The sequence below is a fragment of the Neophocaena asiaeorientalis genome, unplaced genomic scaffold, assembly GCF_003031525.2.
Source record: "Neophocaena asiaeorientalis asiaeorientalis breed wild unplaced genomic scaffold, Neophocaena_asiaeorientalis_V1.1 scaffold171, whole genome shotgun sequence".
Taxonomy (NCBI): domain Eukaryota; kingdom Metazoa; phylum Chordata; class Mammalia; order Artiodactyla; family Phocoenidae; genus Neophocaena; species Neophocaena asiaeorientalis.
In genome coordinates, this window is record NW_020174013.1 from 7,614,207 (window position 1) to 7,636,896 (window position 22,690).

General features: G+C 35.2%; 1 protein-coding gene across 4 annotated transcripts in view; it reads left to right on the plus strand.

Moving 5' to 3' along the window:
• PPM1B (protein phosphatase, Mg2+/Mn2+ dependent 1B) overlaps window positions 1–22,690 on the plus strand; it is a 75,633-nt gene that overhangs the window by 47,233 nt on the left and 5,710 nt on the right. For all 4 annotated transcript variants that reach the window (XM_024753620.1, XM_024753622.1, XM_024753621.1 and 1 more), the window contains 3 exons: window positions 9,290–9,407; window positions 14,256–14,367; window positions 14,761–14,818. In XM_024753620.1, the coding sequence (XP_024609388.1) occupies window positions 9,290–9,407; window positions 14,256–14,367; window positions 14,761–14,818 (288 nt within the window). The remainder of the gene's footprint in view (window positions 1–9,289; window positions 9,408–14,255; window positions 14,368–14,760; window positions 14,819–22,690) is intronic.

Consider the following 22,690-nt stretch of genomic DNA (forward strand, 5'->3'; position numbering starts at 1 on the left):
TTGCTTCTCTAGATGAATTAAATACAGAAATATTGATAGTTGTCAGTGCTGGAATGGTAAGTGGTTCTAAAGATGTCTATCTCCTTGGACTCTATATGGAGAGAGTCTGACCTGCAGCTTTTTGAGACAAAAGCAAGCATATGTTTTTGCCTAACTAGGAAGTGAAAACAACATTTTCCCGATTATTAAAAAAAAAAAATTATTGAAAAGCAAGCCAGATAATACAGAATTTATATATATTTTTTAATTTATATAATACAGAATATGTAAAGAAACACTCAAAAATTTTGCCACCCACCTAAGTAGGCTATCTTCGTAATTGCAGTGTTTATTTTTTCAGTTTTTTGCCTGCCTCTGAATGTGTATATTTTTATAAAAATGAGATCATTATATTTGTTGTTCTGTAGTCTGCTTTTTCATTCAACAATATATTGTAGAAAGATCTCCATGTCCGTATGTGTCTATCAAAATCATATTTCATGGTTGCATAGTAGAGTGTCATGTAGTTTTGAGGGAATAGCCAGAAATCTATTAGATCTGTAATTTGGAGTAAAGAAAGAAGTTTATATTGTGGATAAACTGCACTCTCCCTTCCATTGAAAGGATGTTAGTTTTCAGGAATTTTGACCCAACCCTTCTGAATGGGGTTTGAATGATTCTGGTGGTATATCTTCATTTGATAGGTTTCATCAGTTTAAATGGATTAATTTTTTTTGTTGATGGTGTTAAAAGATTCTAGGCAGAATCCCAGAATCTCAGAAATGATAAGGGGTTGGAACACAAGGGTTTGGAACACCAACCTCTTCATTTAATTTAGTTGATTGAAGTTGACCATCGTAGTTCCCTTTGAATGAAGTTGCATTTAAATTGAAATCAGTTTTGAGAAGCTTAGTTAGCTGTTTTGTGTTGAAACACAACAGACATATGAATTTTTTGAACTGCCACATGCTACTTATGGAATTAGATAAGCTTCTTATCCATTCCTGTTTTTCTGACTCCATAATTTTGTCATTCCACTTGTTTGTATTGTAAAACCAAGGGTTAGCAATATTATAAAACAATAGGATTAAAATAGAACATATGATTGCTTTGAATTTAGTCTGAAAGATTGAATTTAAAATTTAAAATCCATGGAAAGCAGGTAGGCCAGTGCTAGCCGTTAGCAATTGCTCAGTAGGTGTTAGCTGCATTTTTTTTTAATGGTGGAATAAATTTATTTTAAAAAAAAAATTTAATTTTTTTATTGGAGAATAGTTGATTTACAGTGTTGTTAGTTTCTGCTGTACAGCAAAGTGAATCAGTTATACATATATATATCTCCACTCTTTTTTAGATTCTTTTCCCATATAGATCATTATAAAGTATTAAGAAGAGTTCCCTGTGCTATACAGTAGGTCCTTATTAGTTATCTATTTTATATATAATAGTGTATATATGTCAGTCCCAATCTCCCAATTTATCCCTCCACTCCACCTTTCTCCCTTGGTAACCGTAAGTTTGTTTTCTACATCTGGGACTCAATTTCTGTTTTGTAAATAGGTTCATTTGTACCATTTATTAAGATACCACATATAAGTGCTATCATATGATATCTGTCTTTCTCTGTCTGACTCACTTCACTTAGTATGAAAATCTCTAGGTCCAGGTGTTAGCTGCTTTAAGAGAAAAGATAGAGTAGATCGGGTTTTTAAGTAGGTTTTTTAAAGATATTTTCCTGATAATAGATTTAAATTAAGTGTTGGGAATTCCCTGGCGGTCCAGTGGTTATGACTTGGCACTTTAACTGCCAGGCCCTGGTTCGATCCCTGGTCAGGGAACTAAGATCACACAAGCTGCATGGCGCAACCAAGAAATAAATAAATAAAATAAAATAAAAAATAAATAAATGAATTAAGTGTTAAAAATTTTCTAGCACTTCTAACGTTTGTCATTCCCTAATAGTTTACAGGGACTTTTATATGTTAACTCATGAACTCTTGGGAGATTATAACCATCAAAATCACAATAGTATCAAAAAATTGCTTTTTATGAGCCAAATGCAGTATACTCTAAGCACTTTACACATATTTTAATTTATTTTTTCACAACAACCATAAAAGGTAGCTAGCATTATTATTGTTAAGGATAATTTTTCAGAGTTGCTATTTAGCAACATGAAGCTACAAGTGTTGGATGACTCTGGTCAGGTATTACCCTATTTAGATGATTAACTCTAGGGAAGAATGGTTCCTAAGAAAGCAGCTTTCCCATTTTACTGCCAGGGCTGCTAGCATTCGTGGTGTTTGTGCTAACTAATTTCAGGTCACATAGAATATGTGACAGCTGTTTGCATAGCCTTTCATAACTTACAGATCACACTCATTTTATTTATCCTCATAGTAACCTTCTCAGGTGAAAAAAAATTAAAATTTTAATTTCCAGTTTGCAAGTAAGGAAATGGAGGTTTGTCATTAAAAGACTTTAAGAAAAATAAAGAAAAGGAAGAAAGAAAAGCTGTAAGTCAGATATTTGGTGAGTTTTGAAGCAGAGTCTAGAATCCAAGTTATCTGACTTAAGTTTTGTATATATGTCGCCAAACTTTCCCAGAGGATTTGATGAAAAATTTTTTCCTAAGGGAAACATTAAGACTTTCCTTTTCTTTTTTCAATAATTACAAGATTAAAAATTTTTTAAACAAATGCAGTGATGTTTGAAGTAAAGTTATTAATCTTTATGTCCCTCCTTGTCAGTCTCATTCCCCTTAGGTAACCACTGTTTACAGTTTGCTATGTATCCTTCCAAATAATTCTCTGTGTTTATTCATACAAATAGAAGTATAAAAACAAGGTTTTCTTTCCTTTTTAAAAAAATTTTTTTATATTTTATTTATTTTTTTATTCAGCAGGTCCTTATTAGTCATCAGTTTTATACACATCAGTGTACACATGTCAATCCCAATCGCCCAATTCATCACACCACCACCCCCAAAGTTGTTTTTTTTTTTAATATTGAGTTGCATGACCTATTTATATATTTTGGAGGTTAATCCTTTGTCCATTGATTCGTTTGCAAATACTTTGTTCCAAGTTTTATAGCTGTTAGCAGTTGCCTTATGTATTGACTTGCTCCTGTGTTGGGTGCATATATAATTGTTATATCTTCTTCTTGGATTGATCCCTTGATCATTATGTAGTATCCTTCCTTGTCTCTTGTAACATTCTTTATTTTAAAGTCTGTTTTATCTGATATGAGTATTGCTGCTCCAGCTTTCTTTTGATTTCCATTTGCATGGAATATCTTTCTCCATCCCCTCAGTCTGAAGTGGGTCTCTTGTAGACAGCATATATATGGCTCTTGTTTTTGTATCCATTCAGCAAGCCTGTATCTTTTGGTTGGAGCACTTAATCCATTCACGTTTAAGGTAATTATCGATACGTATGTTCCTATGACCATTTTCTTAATTGTTTTGGGTTTGTTTTTGTAGGTCCTTTTCTTCTCTTGTGTTTCCCACTTAGAGAAGTTCCTTTAGCATTTGCTGTAGAGCTGGTTTGGTGGTGCTGAATTCTCTTAGCTTTTGCTTGTCTGTAAAGCTTTTGATTTCTCCATCAAATCTGAATGAGATCCTTGCCAAGTAGATAATCTTGGTTATAGGTTCTTCACTTTCATCTAAGTATACCATGCCACTCCCTTCTGGCTTGTAGAGTTTCTGCTGAGAAATCAGCTGTTACCCTAATTGGAGTTCCCTTGTATGTTATTTGTCCTTTTTCCCTTGCTGCTTTCAGTAATTTTTTTTGCCTTTAATTTTTGCCAGTTTGATTACTATGTGTCTCAGCATGTTTCTCCTTGGATTTATCCTGTATGGGACTCTCTGCGTTTTGTGGACTTGGGTGGCTATTTCCTTTCCCATGTTAGGGAAGTTTCCGATTATAATCTCTTCAGATATTTTCTCTGGTCCTTTCTCTCTCTCTTCTCCTTCTGGGACCCCTATAATGCAAATGTTGTTGCGTTTAATGTTGTCCCAGAGGTCTCTTAGGCTGTCTTCATTTCTTTTCATTCTTTTTTCTTTATTCTGTTCCGCAGCAGTGAATTCCACCATTCTGTCTTCCAGGTCACTTACCCGTTCTTCTGCCTCAGTTATTCGGCTATTGATTCCTTCTAGTGTAGTTTTCATTTCAGTTATTGTATTCATCTCTGTTTGTGTGTTCTTTAATTCTTCTAGGTCTTTGTTAAACATTTCTTGCATCTTCTCAATCTTTACCTCCATACTTTTTCTGAGGTCCTGGATCATCTTCACTATCATTATTCTGAATTCTTTTTCTGGAAGGTGGCCTATCTCCACTTCATTTAGTTGTTTTTCTGGGGTTTTATCTTGTTCCTTCATGTGGTACTTAGCCCTCTGTCTTTTCATCTTGTCTGTCTTTCTGTGAATGTGGTTTTTGTTCCACATGCTGCAGGATTGTAGTTCTTCTTGCTTCTGCTGTCTGCCCTCTGGTGGATGAGGCTATCTAAGAGGCTTGTACATGTTTCCTGATGGGAGGGACTGGTGGTGGGTAGAGCTGACTGTTGCTCTGGTGGGCAGAGCTCAGTAAAACTTCCATCTGTTTGACTGCTGTTGGGTGGAACTGGGTTGCCTCCATGTTGGTTGTTTGGCTGGAGGCAACCCAACACTGGAGCCTACCTGGGCTCTTTGGTGGGGCTAATGACTGACTCTGGGAGGGCTCACATCCAGGAGTACTTCCCAGAACTTCTGCTGGCAGTGTCCTTGTCCCTACAGTGAGCCACAGCCACCCCCGCCTCTGCAGGAGACCTGCCAACACTAGCAGGTAGGTCTGGTTCAGTCTCCCCTGGGGTCACTGCTCCTTCCACTGGGTCTCGATGCACAAACTACTTTGTGTGTGCCCTCCAAGAGTGGAGTTTCTATTTCCCCCAGTCCTGTTGATGTCCTGCAGTCAAATCCCACTAGCCTTCAAAGTCTGATTTTCTAGGAATTCCTCTTCCCGTTGCTGGACCCCCTAGGTTGGGAAGCCTGACGTGGGTCTCAGAACCTTCACTCCAGTGGGTGGACTTCTGTGGTCTAAGTGTTCTCCAGTCTGTGAGTCACCCACCCAGCGGTTATGGGATTTGATTTTACTGTGTTGCGCCCCTCCTACCATCTCACTGTGGCTTTTCCTTTGTCTTTGGATGTGGGGTATCTTTTTTGGTGAGTTCCAGTATCTTCCTGTCGATGATTGTCCAGCAGCTAGTTGTGATTCTGGTGTTCTTGCAAGAGGGAGTGAGAGCATGTCCTTCTACTCCGCCATCTTGGTTCAGGGCCTCTTCTTTCCTTTTTTTGTTTTTTGCTTTTTACAGAAATGGATCATGTTATGCATGTTACTTTGCCACCTGCTTTGTTTTTCTTAAATCATAAAAGTCAATATTCCTTTAAGTTGTTTTTTAAAAATAACAATTTGATTTCCCTTAATTCAATTTATATATCACCTGTTAGAAGCTTATTTATTTTAAAACATGAGATATAATACCTGATAGTTGGATTAAGTTAGGGGAAATTAATAACATTTTCCAAAGGCAATATCAATCCAAATTATTGATAAAACATGGAAAATGTACTTAATTGTATACCCCCCAAAATAATTGTTTAGCCCTGAACTCAGGAGTTTTTCCATTATAGTTTTCAGAAAATATCATAAATAATGCTACTTTAAAAGTAGACATAGATAATATTAGAGTGGGGTGTGGCTGGGTTTTTTGAAGTATGGAAGAGAAGGATGTAAAAATACAGTATATGTAGTGTAGACATCCCCCAGCTTTCTTTGTTGATGGTGTCTTGAGTATCTCGGTAAGTTTTTTTACAGTGCTACTTAGCCGTATTAATACGTAATAGTTATGAGTATTAAGTAGTTAGAGCCAAACTTAATGAGTATACAAAGTAATTAACAAATAATACACATACATTGAAAAAACGTTTTATTTCATTCTTTTAAAAACTACAGTTACATACTGATGACATGTGTGCACCTGTTGGACAATGCACAGCTTCTCAAACCTTGGAATCATTAGGCACTGTCACACTTGTTTCCTGTATCACATTGATTTTTATGAGGACTTGCTTTTTAATCACAGTAACTCCCAGAACCCCAGCTTTGGAAAAATAGGATGTCATTGAGAGGAATATAGTGCTGTCTAATGTTAAAAGTGTGAACTACCTTGAGCTGGTTTGTGAGGTGTCCACAGATGTTGAGTATCACTGTGTCGTCTCCTTCCCCCCCTGCATTTAAAATATCTCTGAGTACACTGTGGCATCCTGGGGCTTCTTGGCACACTGTTTAGAACCACGGGTTTGGTATTAGAACCAGACAGCTGGATTTTGAATTATGCTCTGCCACTTAGTGCAAAGCCTGAGTTTGTTCATCTTATAAAATAGAGGTAATAATATCTTCTTCATGGAGTTGCTGAGAGTAAAGCTTTTGGCAAGTGCACGAACAGTATCTGGTTTACAGTCCTCAATAAATTTTAGTTCTGTTGATGATGGTTATGAAACAGAGGTAGATTTGTATGAAGGGAAATATAGGTTCAAGCAATAAAGAAATGGTGGGAGAATTGAGTATTCTTGAAAGGAAGTGATGATAGGATGCATCTTTCATGGATGGCTGAAAATTTGGGCTATTCCTTAAGTTTGGCTGGTTTTTGAGCTCTGTGTAAATGAGATAACTGCAGTGAGCTGCAGGTTAAAAAATTTGATTTAAAAAATGAGGAATATTTATGGTTCACTTATCAGATACTCATTTACTAACTTTGGTAGTGTTAGAGATTCTGTTCACAACCTATTTCATATGCTGTGTAAAGACTTGATCCAGAACACTTCTTTGTAACCATGCAGCATTCATCTTTAAAGCTAACAGCATCAAATTATTTAATGATTAATTTTAGATACCCTTACTTATAGCAGGGGCACTGGCTACTTTGATCTATAACTGTCTATTAAAGCTCTGATTCCTTAGAGTACTACTGCTGTGCTATTGTCAAAATTAAAAAATGAAAAGGGGCTGAAATAATTAGTTTTAAACATCTGGCTAATTGCCTTAGTTGTTCAACTTGATTTTTTTTTTTGAATCACATTTCAATTCTGGAATTTGCAGAAAATTTATACTGAATATGCAAGGATGATTTATCTCTAGAAAACTGAAGAGGCATAAAGGGAAGTATCTTTTTCAATTGCTGTATAAAAATTACTGAAACACTCATACTTTATGTTTAGGGGAAAATTCTCTTTATGTAGAGATAGAAACACCATCATTGAAATCACACGTGCCAAGGTGTTAATCTAAATTATTTCCTTTAAATATCTTTGGGTACTTAAACTTCTTGAAACTATCTTTTAGTTAATTTTCCAAATGATAAGATGTATGTTTTATAACTTATAAAAATCTAATGGAAATTATATAGATAGATTGATTAGGAATGGCTAAACAATCATGCTGTTGTTAACAAAATAGAGAATGGTTAGAAGAAACTGGATTTCTAAAAATGTAAGGTGTGAATTCTGTTTATTCATGAAATTGCTTTAAAAAATAATCATTGGTATTCAAGTGATGCTTGATTCTTGAATATCTGTGGTATAAAGATTTTGCCTGACCTGAATTTATATGGTAAATCCTGATTCCTATGGAATGTATTGCTGTTTGGAACCATAGGGTTTATATGTGGGATATGTGTGTGTATATCTTCATATATATATAATTTTTTATTTTATTTTATTTTTTTCATATAGCCAGTGTAGTATTTCTAATATTAAGTCATTATGCAAGTTTTGGTGGGTTTCATTAAGGAGTAAAATTCTTTTGGGCCAATTTGGAAATCCTAATTCTTTTTCCAGATATTGAGAACTGGGTTATATACTCATCATGATTCTTTCTACTAAAGCATAAGAATTCTGTGCAGAGCGTTACTCTTTTTGAAGCCTTCTTAAGACCCAGCCTTTAGTGCCTTCAAACTTTGCTCCACTGAGTTTTAGGAGATTGTGGCAGAAGTTTTTCAAGACCTGCCTATCTTTGGCTATGTCATGTGGGTCCCAAAAAGGTAGCGAGTCTTAACCAAACAATGCTTGCCTAGATTCTGGCCATGATGACTGAAAAGACTAGACTAGCATGGGTGTGGCCTTGGCTCTTTTCACTTGGGTTGGCAAATCCCACCGCCATTGACTTAGTTTTTTAGAGTGGTGAATAAAATTTTAAAAAGGGAGTTAATGGGCTTCCCTGGTGGCACAGTGGTTGAGAGTCCGCCTGCCAATGTAGGGGACACGGGTTCGTGCCCCGGTCCAGGAAGATCCCACATGCCGCGGAGCGGCTGGGCCCATGAGTCATGGCCGCTGAGCCTGCGCCTCTGGAGCCTGTGCTCCGCAACGGGAGAGGCCGCAGCAGTGAGAGGCCCACGTACCGCAAAAAAAAAAAAAAAGGAGTTAAAAAAATCACTATTCCAAGAACAGTTTCTTTCTGTTCTAAAAAAAACTCAATAAAAGTAATATACCTATAAGAAAACTAGTGAGAAAATGTTTTAAATTTATTGCTTATAGTCTCACAGTAATAGAGTACTATATATTGTTTCCTTTTCCTTTTGTGATGGTGTGATTAAAAAGGCAGCAGTAAAATTTGTCCTTAAATTAGCAGTTTTAGCTGCTCTCTACAAATCCTGACACTGTAATTCTGTGTAACAGTCTGATGTCATTTCTTCAAAAGTTATTACATCTGACTACAGTGTATCTCAGTTTAATTGTTTGATAGTGTACCCTCAGAAGAGTTTCCAGTTTAACTTTTCTTCTCTGCTTGTTCATTTTAGTGTCTTGGGTATCTAATGATCAACAATTTTCAGCCAAGTCAGTTCAATAGAGTTTCAGTAGCACTGCTCTGATGCAGGTTAATTAGCTAGGAAAATAATGTATATTTCTTTGGGAGGATGCATTTGGGGCTTAAGTCACTTTGGGAATATGCAATCTTGAGTGGGAAACAAAGTTTTTAGAAGATTTAATATATGTGAAGATATCTTTTCTCAGGTTGTGGAATGGTGGTGGATAAGAAAAGGTACACGGAATCAAAAGTCATAAAATAATTATGATCTATGCATACCTGGAGTCCTTGTTTCTTCAGGGTGTGCTTCACATAGTTCTTTGGAATGAAAATGAATGTGTTGAAGGTGTACATTCTAGATGATTAAATAAGTAATTGCTTATTGTAATTAAATCTGTTTTGAAGTAAATAATAGAAAGTTGGTAGACTATTGAAGTATAATTTTTCTTTTTCTTTTTTTTAATATACAGGGAAGTCGAGATAACATGAGTATTGTACTAGTTTGCTTTTCAAATGCCCCCAAGGTCTCAGATGAAGCAATGAGAAAAGACTCAGAGTTGGATAAGTACTTGGAATCACGGGTGGAAGGTAAGACAGATGCTTTTTTTTTATTATTTAGAAGGAAAGGAAGATTATTATTCCTTGTTTATCAAATAGTTCTTTTAAAATTTCCTGCAGCTTTTGGACTAAAAATCAATTATTATTCAGGAATGAGGGGGAGGAAAACCTAGTCTCTTTATCTTCAACATAATTTGCTAATTTGTTTGGGTTTAAATCTGTTATCTTACTTGTTTACGTATGTTCCATCTGTTCTTTTTCCCTTTTTCTCCTTCCTTCCCTTTTGGGTTAATCAGTATTTTCCATTCCATTTCATCCCTGCATTTGCTTATCAGTTATACATCCTTTTAAATATTAATTTAGTGGTTACCCTGATAGAGAATACATGTTAGAGTCTATGACAGGATCTCCAACTTAATACTTCATTTTGATTTTATACGTGCTGATTTTTAGATATAAAATTACTTTTTATGAAGTTATATTATGTCAGTTTTATTTATTTATTTTGCCTTGATATCATTCTTAACAAAGTTCTTTCCTCAATTCAGGGTTACATTTTTTTTTTGAACAAAATGTAAAATTTTGTTTTATATATTTTTAACTTTTTATTTTATATTGGAGTATAGTTGATTAACAATGTTGTGATAGTTTCAGGTGTACAGGAAAGTGATTCAGTTACACATGTGCATGTATCTATTCTTTTTCAAATTCTTTTCCCATTTAGGTTGTTACATAATATTGAGCAGAGTTCAGTGTTACATATTGACCTATATTTTTTCCTAACACCGTTATGGCTTGATTATTATTATTTTTTAATAGTACACTTGAATGATATAATTAATGATTATGTTGCAGTCAGCTTGTCAAATTTGGCCTATTACGAGTCATGTTTTAGATGAACAGTAGCTATAGTAATTGGTAATAGTTTGAAATGCAAAAATTTGCAATTTCAAATGTGTAATTACCAAAGGAAAACTACCTTCTCTTGCAGATTTAGAGAGCGGGGACAGATGTATCTTTTCTAGCTTTACAGCTGTCTAGCCACACACCATAAACAAAGGTGCATAAAGGTTTTGTTTTTGTTGGTCTGCAATTTCTTCAGCTCTGAATTGTCAGTGAGTTCTGTTTTCAGGGTAATGGAAAGATAAGAAACGTGGGAACACTTTGAAGACAATGTCAGAGGCACTCTTATTCCTGTTGATAATATCATAATTATTAAGAGGAGCTGTTTATAGGAGTTTTTAATAATACACGTTTTCTAAAAGGTCTAGTGTATTTGGGTGGGGGATTGCTGGCTCAAATTTACCAGAAGGCAAGAAGAATTTTCTTCCTTTTTTTTTTTGAACATCTTTATTGGAGTATAATTGCTTTACAATGGTGTGTTAGTTTCTGCTTTATAACAAAGTGAATCAGTTATACATATACATATGTTCACATATTTCTTCCCTCTTGCATCTCCCTCCCTCCCACCCTCCCTATCCCACCCCTCTAGGTGGTCACAAAGCACCTAGCTGATCTCCCTGTGCTATGCAGCTGCTTCCCACTAGCTATCTATTGATTTTTCTTATTGTCCTATTTCTTCATTCACAAAGAAGAAGCTAAATAGTTTTCATTTGGGGAAGAACTCAAATTTGTTCAGTTACTAGTTGTATGATCTCAACCAACTTGCCTAATCTCTTAAGGCTCCAGTTTCTTTATTGTGAACTAAAGGTAAAAACACCAACCATACAGTTTGTTTTAATAATAAATGAGATAACTTTAAGTACCTGGTACGGTGCCTAAGTCCTCAGCAAACTGTAGGTTTTATAAACTCTTCTATAACAGCTAAATTTTAATTTCTTCTGTTTATTTGTTTGTTTATTCATTCATTCATTCATTTATGGATGCATTGGGTCTTTGTTGCAGCACGCAAGCTTCTCATTGCAGTGGTTTCTCTTGTTGCAGAGCATGGGCTCTAGGTGCGCAGGCTTCAATAGTTGTGGCATGCAGGCTCTAGAGCGCAGCTCAGTAGTTGTGGCGCACGGGCTCACTTGCTCCGCGGCATGTGGGATCTTTCCAGACCAGGGCTCGAACCCATGTCCGCTGCATTGGCAGGTGGATTCTTAACCAATTTGTCACCAGGGAAGCCCCCTAAATTTTAATTTCTTAAATGTGTGGTCAGTTCAGCTCAATGTGGGTTAACATTTAATATTAATTTTCTTCTGTATAGTTTTAAAGTTTCCAAAATATATGTTATATGGCAAAGATGACAGATATGTAACAATATGATATGGTCTTGGGGACTGTGGTAGATACTTGATTATTAATCATTCAATCAAAAAACACTTAAAAATCCTTGAAGAAGCAGCCACTACAAATCAATATGCCTTGGTACCTAACTTCTTTTTTATAAGGTAGCGTTGTTCAAGAGCATTATATTTCTATTAGGGTTTTAGATTATGTAATCTGACATTAAAATTTTGAGGTGAAATCATTCTGTGTATTGGCAAGTCTTTGTATGTGTTTTTATTGGGAATGCAGAGGGGAGGTATATGTTAACCAGGGAGTAGCCTTTAACCTAAATTGATTAGATATTTGGTGAATACCTTCTACATGTATTCATTTCTTCAGCTGTCCCTGAGCATGTGTGTTACTGGGAATGCAGCAGAAAACAAAACAAATACATTCTTGATCTCATGGAGTTTATAATGTGGTAGAGACCTTTTTTTTTAATAGAAGAAAAACAACAGTAAGCAGACAGTAACAAGGAATATTGGTTAGGCAGGTCTCTGAGGAAAAACATTTGAGCAGATACCTATATATGGCTATCTGGGGAGGAACATTCCAGCAAAGGGAGCAACAAGGACTGAGGAGGGAATATGCTTAGAGTGTGTGGCTAAATGAGAATGAGCTGGTGGAAAAGTGAAAGATGAAGAGAGATTGCTAAGAAGCAGATCATGTAGGGCTCTGCAGACTAAAATGAGGTCTTTGGACTTCATTCAAATGGTGCTGGGAAGTCATTGGAAGAGTGCGAGAGTGACGTGATCTGACTTTTTTTTATATAAATTTATTTTATTTATTTATTTTTGGCTGCATTGGGTCTTCGTTGCTGTGCGCAGGCTTTCTCTAGTGGAATGCGGGGGCTGTTCTTCTTTGCAGTGCGTGTGCTTCTCATTGCAGTGGCTTCTCTTGGGGCAGAGCATGGCCTCTAGGTGCGCAGGCTTCAGTAGTTGTGGCATGCGGGCTCAGTAGTTGTGGCTCGTGGGCTCTAGAGCGCAGGCTCAGTATTTGTGGCGCATGGACATAGGTGCTTCCCGGCATGTGGGATCTTCCCAGACCAGGGGTCGAACCCATGTCCCCTGCATTGGCAGGCTGATTCTTAACCACGGTGCCACCAGGGAAGTCCCTTGATCTGACTTTTAGAAGGATCTCTCTCAGTTGCCATGTGAAGAAGAGATTGTCAAGAGTGGACAAGAGAGGAAGCCAAGAGACCAATTAGGAATCATGCATTAAAGCAGGTGGCAGATGATGGTGGAGGACTGGACTGCAGGGGCACCAGTGGGTTGTGAAAATTGGCTGGTGAAGTGCTAGACTGCAGTGGTTCTCAGTGGCCGGTGTGGGGAGGAGGATGGATTTTGTCCCTCATGAGACATGTGGCAATGTCTGGAGACACTTTTGGTCTCATAACTGAGAGGGTACCACTAGCGTCCAGTGAGTGAGGCCAGGATATTGCTTAACATTCTGCAATGCATAGGACAGCCTTCACAACAAAAAATTGTCAAAAACATCAGTAGTGCTGAGGTTGAGAAACCCTGCACTGTAGAGATACAAGTGTAATGTAGAAAAATTACAATCCTGCCTTCAAGAAGCTTGCGGTCCGTGATCTAGTAAATATGTACAGTTGGAGTATCTAGCAATACACCTATGCCAGGTGTGGGTCAGAGAAGAATTTGAGAAAGTGACACATAAAGTTGAAACCTGAAGTATAAATACACTTTAACCATACAAAGAGGCTGGTTGGATTGGTGTAAAAAGTGTTCCAAACCAAGGGAGGAAGTATATGTGAAAATATAGAAGGTTTCTTTGAATAGCACCTTTGGAGATACAGGTAGGAGTCGGAGCAGAGTTGAATGGGAGCAGTGAAAATCAAGGTCACAGTGAAGTCCCTGTGAGGGACACATGGGAAACAGTTTGGAGTTTGCATCTTGAGGGCTGCTTAGGACTCTGCTTTTTTGTTGTCTTAAAAGTAAGTTTGCTGTTGTCTGATTTTTGAGGATTTTATGTCTTAATACTGGCCAAATGATCATGCTTTAAAAATCTGTTTTCCGTAAATTGTAAATATAAATGAAACATGGAAATGTTTTATTTTGTTCTGAGTATTAGCAAGTTCTGAGATTTATTTTCCTTTTCTGTTTTAAATAAATTGTGGAACACAACTAGGTATCAAAAAACCTATAAAACAGTTTTTAATTTTCCCCTTCTTATAGTCCTTATCTTTCCATTGCTTTTGTTTTCCTGTAATTATAGCATTAATAACGTTTATATTTTTATATAAAATAATAGATCAAAAGTGTTTTTCCATGTGGTTGTGCTGTGCTCATAGGGATCATTTTTACTGATTATAAACCATTTCACTCAGTGGCTATACCAAAATTTTCTTAACTGTCCTTTTATTGGATATTTAATTTGTTCCAGTTTCTGCTTTTATGAATAATGCTAAAATGAGTATATATATATGCAAATAACTTTTTATCTTACTTTTTTTGTTCCTTGTGTGATAGTAAGGTAATATTTGCATTTTATATTTTAAAATAGGTACTACCAAATAGGACCTCTTGTTTCACTGTGTGAATTCTGAGTTATCACATTAATTTAGGAACTCTTTTTAAAAACCTACAGAAATTATGGAGAAGTCTGGTGAGGAAGGAATGCCTGATCTTGCCCATGTCATGCGCATCTTGTCTGCAGAAAATATCCCGAATTTGCCTCCTGGGGGAGGTCTTGCCGGCAAGTAAGTAGAAGGAAAAGAACAAATTTTGACTTCATTTATAGTTAGTAATTAAATAATTTTTGGTAAGAAGTACATCAATTATCTAAAGATGAAATGGGTTGATAGTTCTTATACTAGAGAAGAACTCTAAAATTTCATCGAGAAGAGATTTTCTTTTCAAGGCATTATTTATTATACTCTTTGAGGATGAAGGTCCTTCTTTCCTTGGTAAATGAGAACAAATGGATTGTGCAGGATCAAGTTCTGAGTGAAATGCAGATATTATGTTCTTGGCAGGTATTTAATGAGGCAATTAATTTTTGAGTGTAGTTAAGATATGAAGTATTATTTAAAATACTCAGAAGCTTAACAACTGTATGTAATTTAATAAAACTAAAGCATATTTCTTTTTAGGCGCAATGTTATTGAAGCTGTTTATAGTAGGCTGAATCCACATAGAGAAAGTGATGGGGTAAGCTTTATTTTATTTCTTAAGTATTTTAAATAATTTTATAATATAAATACTGGAAATAACGACTGCTTTTCGTTTTAAGGAGTCAGTTAAAATTAAAGGAAATATATTGAAGTGGAAGGTAGAGATAAAGTTCTGTTTTGTAGATAGGTTTGTTTTCATTTAATGGGCATCAAATACCTTTTTGTGTGGGCTGTACTTACTTCTTCCCTGTATGTCTGCCTTTCCTTCTCTTTCTCCCTTAAATCTTAATTTTGAGGCAAACAAAGAATGTGCTTTTAAATATGTCAATTTCTCCTCCAGCAGGCTGTTAGCATCACTGGAAGTTAGCAATAGTGATGTTATTATTTTAAAGAGTAGACCTTTCAGTGCCCCTTTGTGCCCAGTTGAACACCTGAGGATAATTTTTTAACGTTCTTGTTGTGCTGTGGGTATATATGTTGAACTGGGATAACCATTTTGTTGTATCCTGCTGTGCTTCATCAGAGCAAAACTCTTTGTCCCTTTACCTTCCTTAGAAATACTGATCAGCTGCTCCTGTGTAAGTTTTTTGTTTTATTTTAATACTAGTACGAGCAGGCAAAACAGTGTCCTTTTTTAAAAAAACTGCCCTAAATTTCAAAGTCAGTAATTCAACTAACTGTCTTCTCATAGACAAGTTATGAGTTTTCAATCAGAGACAGATTATGAGTTTTCAAGTTTTTGGGCATCTAAAAATGAACAACTTAATTTTAACATGTATGCTTCAGAGATTTAAGGGAGCCAAACATAGTAATGAAACTTGTTGAGAAGAAATAGACTCATCTTCCAAGTCTCTAGCTCCTCTTGGCAGGTCTTGAGAGAGACATCAGCCACTGGTAGAAATTATGTATCATCTCAATTGCATTTTTTCCAGTGTTCATTATTGTACAGCAATATCATATAATTTTTTTCTTAACAATAAAAGTTACACTGACAAAAAGGGAAATTTTTATAATTAATGCATTTTAGTTAGTTGAATGAATGATACTATATATTGCTAATAACAGAATTTATACCTTGTCCTGGAGCAGTGATTCTGAGACTTTCTTTTGTGGTACGTCCCTTAAAGTATTAAGAATTGTATACAAAGATGTGGAAATTAAAAATAAAGATATGTCATGTGATGGATTGAAAGAACCCTAAATCAAACAAGTGAGAATAGGATGTTGATACAACTAAAAAGATGGTAGTAATTGGGAGGTAGAGTAAAGAGAGTCTTACCTCTTCAGCTAGATTATAGGTTCCACACAGCATCCATCACCAGGTTTGGAGGAAATGAGACCTCAAATAGTTATTGATTCATTATTAGCTGTGTAAATACTCCTGTTCCCTCATGTGTTTGAAAATGCAACCCCAGTGTGTAATCTGAAAAAATTATTTCATAATATACTTGCTGGATTTCTTGGTTTCTCAAGAACGTTGGCAGCTTTTACTCCAAAAAAAAAAGAGTTTATAACCCAGAATTTTTGTTTAACATCTACCAAGGATGAATTTTAAACTTTTTTAAAAAATAGAAAATACTTATTATACATAGTAGCTATATAAACAGTGAATAAACAGGCAACAGAACCATGAAACTCAGAAGAGATGCTTGGATATAAAACTGGCCTTAAAGACCATTATTATATGACTATAAATGAAGGAGGTGTATAGTTAATCACCTTTATATATAAGCTTTCTAAGACTAAACACTGACAGTCCACTGTGTAATGAATTGATATGGGAGGAGACTATGAAACAAGGCATGGTCCCCCATCCCTACTCTCAATGCACCTGGCAATGTAGATATAAACATACAAATTAATTAATAAAAAGGTTTCACATCATTTACTAAAGGATAAAAAGAAATGACAAAATACAGCATGTGATTAATTGCCATGTGAATTGTACAGTGATTGCTTGGGAGGTCAGATTTGCAGAGAAGATTGGTTTTGAAGAATGGTTTGAATGGCAGAAAGTAAAGGAGGAGGAGGATAGTTCACATGGATGGTCAAGGCAAGAACAAAGTTTAAGCTATCTCTGAAAGAGAGGACATCGTTTTGGCTAGAGCAGAGAATTGCTATGGTGAAAAGTAAGAATTCAGGGTGCCAGAAGTATTTGTGAAGAGACTGGACACACCTTTTGAACTTTGTATTTTAGAGTGTAGAGCCACCCTGTGTTTGCAGCATAAGAATGACAGACTCAAAGGAGTATCTGGTATTTTAATCTGTTAGAAACATATGCAATATTAGATTAAAGAGATGCTGGAAGTCAAGTAGTTGTGAAATGATCACAGAGATGATAAGTATAAACTCATCATTAGTACATAGATGTGTGGATTAGAGAAACTTCCTTGTTTACTGTAAAAACTCACTTTTGCAGCCCAGAATCCTATTTTGGGAAACATTACTTTACCCTTTCAGAATAATCACAACCTTAGAAAAATGTTGAACCATAATCACAAGTAGAAGAAATGTACTAAAAATTACAAAAGAAACAGAAAACTGAAAAACTTATAGAGGTCTGATTAAATTCTTAGCTCTTAACTTTACCTACTATAGCAGTGAGTTAGACACAGAAGTGCTCCATAAATGCTTCTCAGCTTGGTTAGATCCGTGCCATGCGGAAGATGCTGCCAGGAAGTACACAGTGGCAGGGGCTTACTTGCAGAATGGGAAAGACAGAGGTATGGTAGAAATACAGAGGAGGAGACAGTTGGGAGGTGTTATTTTTTTAAATTTTTTTAAATAACGAAAATAATTTTTTATTCAGATATTTTTAAAAAATGAATGCTCGTCAGAGTAAATCAGAGATTATTTAGATTCCTAAAATGTCTACTTTATGTCCAAGATAGAATTGTTCTGCTGTGAATGCCTATAAGTAGTACCATTAGAAATAGGGATTTATTCATTTTTCTTATATTAAAAAAATCTTTTGATTAATAAAAGTATTTTTAAAAGCTCAGTTGGGTATAAGTCAATCATTTAAAATATATTCAGAAAGTTCATTATTTAGGGGACTCTTCTTAAGTTGCTTTACTAAATTTTTGTTTTTTATTTCAACTTTCTGGAATATGTTCAGTCTTCTTAATATAAGCAATATTGATATTTTCCCAGCTTTAAAATCAAAATCTGTGGAAAAGAGTTAAGCATGGATTCTTAATAAAGGGGTTCGTGAATCCCCCAAAAGTTTTTGCAAATGTATTTATGTGTGTGCATACACATTATTTAATGATTTAGAGTAAGTCTGTGGTTTTCATTAGTTCCTCAGAGGAGTCTGTGACTCCCAAAAGAATAATCACCCAGAGGATCAGAAAAAGTAAAACTGCATTTTGCTTTAAGTTGTTATATAAGGTAGGGCTCTGGAATCACCCCCTCCCCCGACTGCCCTTCTTTTAAAATGCTAGTTAGCTTGTTTTTAATGGAAGAATAGTTGATATACAGTGTTGGGTTAGTGTTAGGCGTAGAGCAAAGTGATATACAGTTTTCTGTTTTGTTTATGTATTTACATATATATATTCTTTTTCAGATTCTTTTCCGTTATAGGGTATTATAAGATATTGAATATAGTTCCCTATGCTATACAGAAAGTCCTTGTTTATCTAAAAAAAATGCTAGTCTGGTTTTATTACTAGAATTTAAATTCTTTGCGATCTGGGACTTCATCTGATTTGTTTATGGCTATATCACAGCACCTACAGCAGTGCTGAGTTCTCACCTGGCATACAATGAGAGCTCAATAAATACTAGTTAAGTTAGAAATATTTCTGTTTCTTTCTTTCTAGTAGTTTGCAAGACTATCTTTTTTTTTACATCTTTATTGGAATGTAATTGCTTTACAATATTGTGTTAGCTTCTTCTGTATAACAAAGTGAATCACCTGTATGTACCCATATATCCCTATATCCCCTCCCTCTTGAGCCTCCCTCCCACTCTCCCTATTCTACCCCTCTAGGTGGTCACAAAGCACCTAGCTGATGTCCCTGTGCTGTGCAGCTGCTTCCCACTAGCTATCTATTTTACATTTGGTAGTGTATATATGGCTAAGACTATCTTTAAGTCATGTATTTTAAAAAATAATATGAGGTTACTAATTAGAAGGAAAGTTTATTTTTTGAGCTTTATTTTTCCATGCCAAAAGGTTCACTTCTTCCCTCAATGGAGACTTAAGATGCTTTAGAATCAGTATACCACTGATCAGGTAGCTATGTAAGTTGATGATTTTCCAGTGATAAAGGGGGAACTTGTATTTACCCAACTCCTACTTGTGCTAAGCCATATCTATATCTAAATATTACTTATAGGTAATCTCCTCAACACCCTTCTCTTACAGAGAAGACTAAGAATTGGTGCAGAGTAGCTTGCCCAGCTTGCAAAGCTAGATAAATCGAGTAGCCAGAATTTGAATCTAACTCAGAATGACTCCAAAAACTATTCCCTTTACACCTTTCCATGCAGCCTTTCTAAGATATTTAGAGATTACATATGTGTCTGTACCCCCACCTCTGTCTGTTGTGCAAGAAAAATCATTTCCCGTTCTTTAGTGAATCTCATGTTTAATAGTCTTAAAATACTCTGTTTTTTGATGAGGAATATTTTATAAACTTGTTGAGACTAAGTAGTGAAGCCCAGTGTCTTATTAGTTATTTTTCATTTAAATACACATTTTTATTCTAACTAAAAAAACTTTTTAAGGCATTTGGATTTTGAGAAGGGGAGGGAAGACAGGACAAAAGCCCCCCAAAATCTCTCTGTTCTGTTTTCACGTTATTAAGTTTTATATACAGTCTTCTTTTTAATTTTATTTCAAAATAGATCAATTATATTTTTATATCACAGTTTTAGGATTTTGTGAATACTAGGTTTTTTGTAAATTGTTTCTTGTTTACTTTTTCACTTGTCAAAGCATTTTATGGAGAAGACCTACCTACACTGTTTGAAAATGCACTAATTTTAGTCACTATTTTTTTTTTGATTTTTTTTTTTTTTTTTTTTTTTTTTTTTTTTTGCGGTACGCGGGCCTCTCACTGTTGTGGCCTCTCCCGTTGCGGAGCACAGGCTCCGGATACGCAGGCTCAGCAGCCATGGCTCACGGGCCCAGCCGCTCCACAGCATGTGGGATCTTCCCGGACCGGGGCACGAACCCGTGTCCCCTGCATCGGCAGGCGGACTCTCAACTACTGCGCCACCAGGGAAGCCCTAGTCACTATTTTTTAAGGTGTCATTTGACATACCACTTCTTGTAACTATGTGGTCTTGACCACTTAAGTGACTTTTTAAAATTATTTCAGATTGATTGAAGTTTACATGATCCTTGAAGATAACATAATTTATTAGATTCTTTATTAGTCACTGTTAATTGTATCTCATGAAGTCATATTTGAGAATCTTCTAAAAATTATTTTTAACCTGATAAGCAGGGCATGGGACTCCAAAAAACATAGTAAATATACTAGCATTCTTCACTTTCTCTCCACTGTTTTAACTAATCATTTGAAGAATTTCACTAATGACAACTATTTTTTAAAAATTGCTGCAAATAAATATTAGCTAGTTAAATTCCATTAAAAAAATTTTCCCCCCTTCTCTTTGCCCTCTGCTTGATTTATCCATATTCCTGTGTCTTATTTGGTGTAAGGCAGTGTTTTCATAATGAGAAATTTGATTCTCAAGCTGTGTAAGTCTAGATGACAGTAAAACCTTAAAAACAAAATCTGAGGGAAAAGTCCTAAATTCCCATTTCTGTAATTGCCTTAAATTTATTTTGCAGAATAATTTAAACCATCCCATCTAATATGATTTTTTTGTCCTATAATTTTATTAATTTTTCTGTGACAAGGAAATGCATTATAGACTTCAATATGAAATAATTTGTGGTCCAATTCTACAATAATTTTAACCAATATTTATTTAGTAAGTGTCTATTTATATGAGGCACTTAGTATGCAAAAACTGTTACCATAGTGTATTCAAAAGAACATTCAGAGGGACATTGATGTTAATTAGACCTGTACACAAATCTGAGTTCTGTCACTTACTAGCATTGTTACCCTGGCAAATAACTTAAATCTTTCTGAGCCTTAGTTTCTTCACTTATAAAAACTAGAGTTGCAGTATCTATTACGTAGGGTACCTGTAAGGATTAAATGAGATTATGTATATAAAGTTCTTAGCCACAGGCATTAATTTTCCTTCTCTAGGTGGTAGGGAGGATACAGAAAGGAATTGAAATTTTCTTTATCTCAGAGATTTTACAGAGATTTGGAGAGACTTGTGAACAGTTGCAAGGTGGAATTAATTGCTGTGATAAATCTATAAACGTGATGTGCTTTGTGTGTGAATTCAGGTAAAGAAGGTGCAGCTAAACAATAGATTCCTTTTCTGATATTAATGAGAATCCATGAGAGAGTTGTATAACATTATTTTGAAGAATCAAATGAAATGGCTGGGGAAGAGGTTTCACCCATCCATTGTCTATCTAGCACAATAGGAAAATGTAATTTGCTATAATATAAAATGACTTAAATGTGGTCATTAACTCAAATTCTTTTCAATTGGCCATTGTAAATCCATCCCTACTTAATTTACAGTTTGGGTTCTAATGTGTTTTTTATAAAGCAACTACTTTTCTCTCCCCAACTACCACTATTACAGCAATTCACAGAAACAGATGATTACTGTAATAATAAATGTGTCAGATGGAGAGTGAGATACATCCAAATACAACAACCTTTGATCCAACCGTATCAGTAAGCTCAAAGAAGTAAGACAGTTTATCAGTGGTTCTCAACCTTTGCCGTATGTCAGAATCACCTATCAGGCTTTAAGAAAATCACCCCAACCCACTGAATATGAGTATCATGGGATGGAGCTTTGGCATCTGTATAATTTTGAAAATTCTACAGGTGATTCTGATGTAAAACCAAGGTTGAGCTCTCTATGTGTAACTGTCCACTTGAAGCAGATTTTGTTTGTGTCCTAGGGAGTTGTCAAAGGGAGTTGTTGGTTTGAGGGGTTTTTATTTGGAGGGCAGAGAGGAGTCTTATGCCCTCCATTAAAAGTTCTTTGTGATATACTCTCAAATAGAAAATTTCCTTTTGGCAGACCTGATTAAAGACTGATAAGGTTAACGACTAGCAAGCATTTATCTCATTGTTCCATCTTAACCTTTCCTGAGTAGATTCAAATGAGAAACTTTATTTAGGGAAATAACATTTATTTAGTACAGAAGGAAAGGTAAGGGGGGAAAAAAGAGAAAAATCTTAACAGAGAGCACACTTTATTATGTTCTCTCCACACAATAAATTTTGCAAATTAAAAAAAGTTATTTTGATAGTTAATATGCTTGATGTAGAAAATTGGAGAATTCAAAAAAAATAGTTTCTGAAACTTCACTACCCATTATTATCATTTTTATATTGCTGTATTTCCTTTCTTCCCAGACATTTTACATAATAATATCCTAAAAAATATGGACAGAACACACATATACCTACACATAAAACATATGTTGTACACAGTATCATCTCTTGCTTTTTGCCACAGGGGCGATTTAAAAAAAAATTCAAGTGCTCTGATTTTTCTAATAAACATTGCCATTTATTATGTGGTTATAGTAGTATTATCTTTGTTGTAGAATTATAGAGTAACAGCCTCCAAAGATGGTTAAGAGTTTGTAACAGATCATCTATATCAGTAACCTTTTTGTATTTTATTTTCCCAACACTTTATGATGAAAACTTCCAAACATATAGAAAAATTGAAATAATAAAGTGAACACCTGTACACCTTGTACCTAGACTCATGTTTTAACATTTTACTGTATTTGCTTTCTCTCTCTCTATACGTAGATGACTTTTTTTTTTTTTGGACT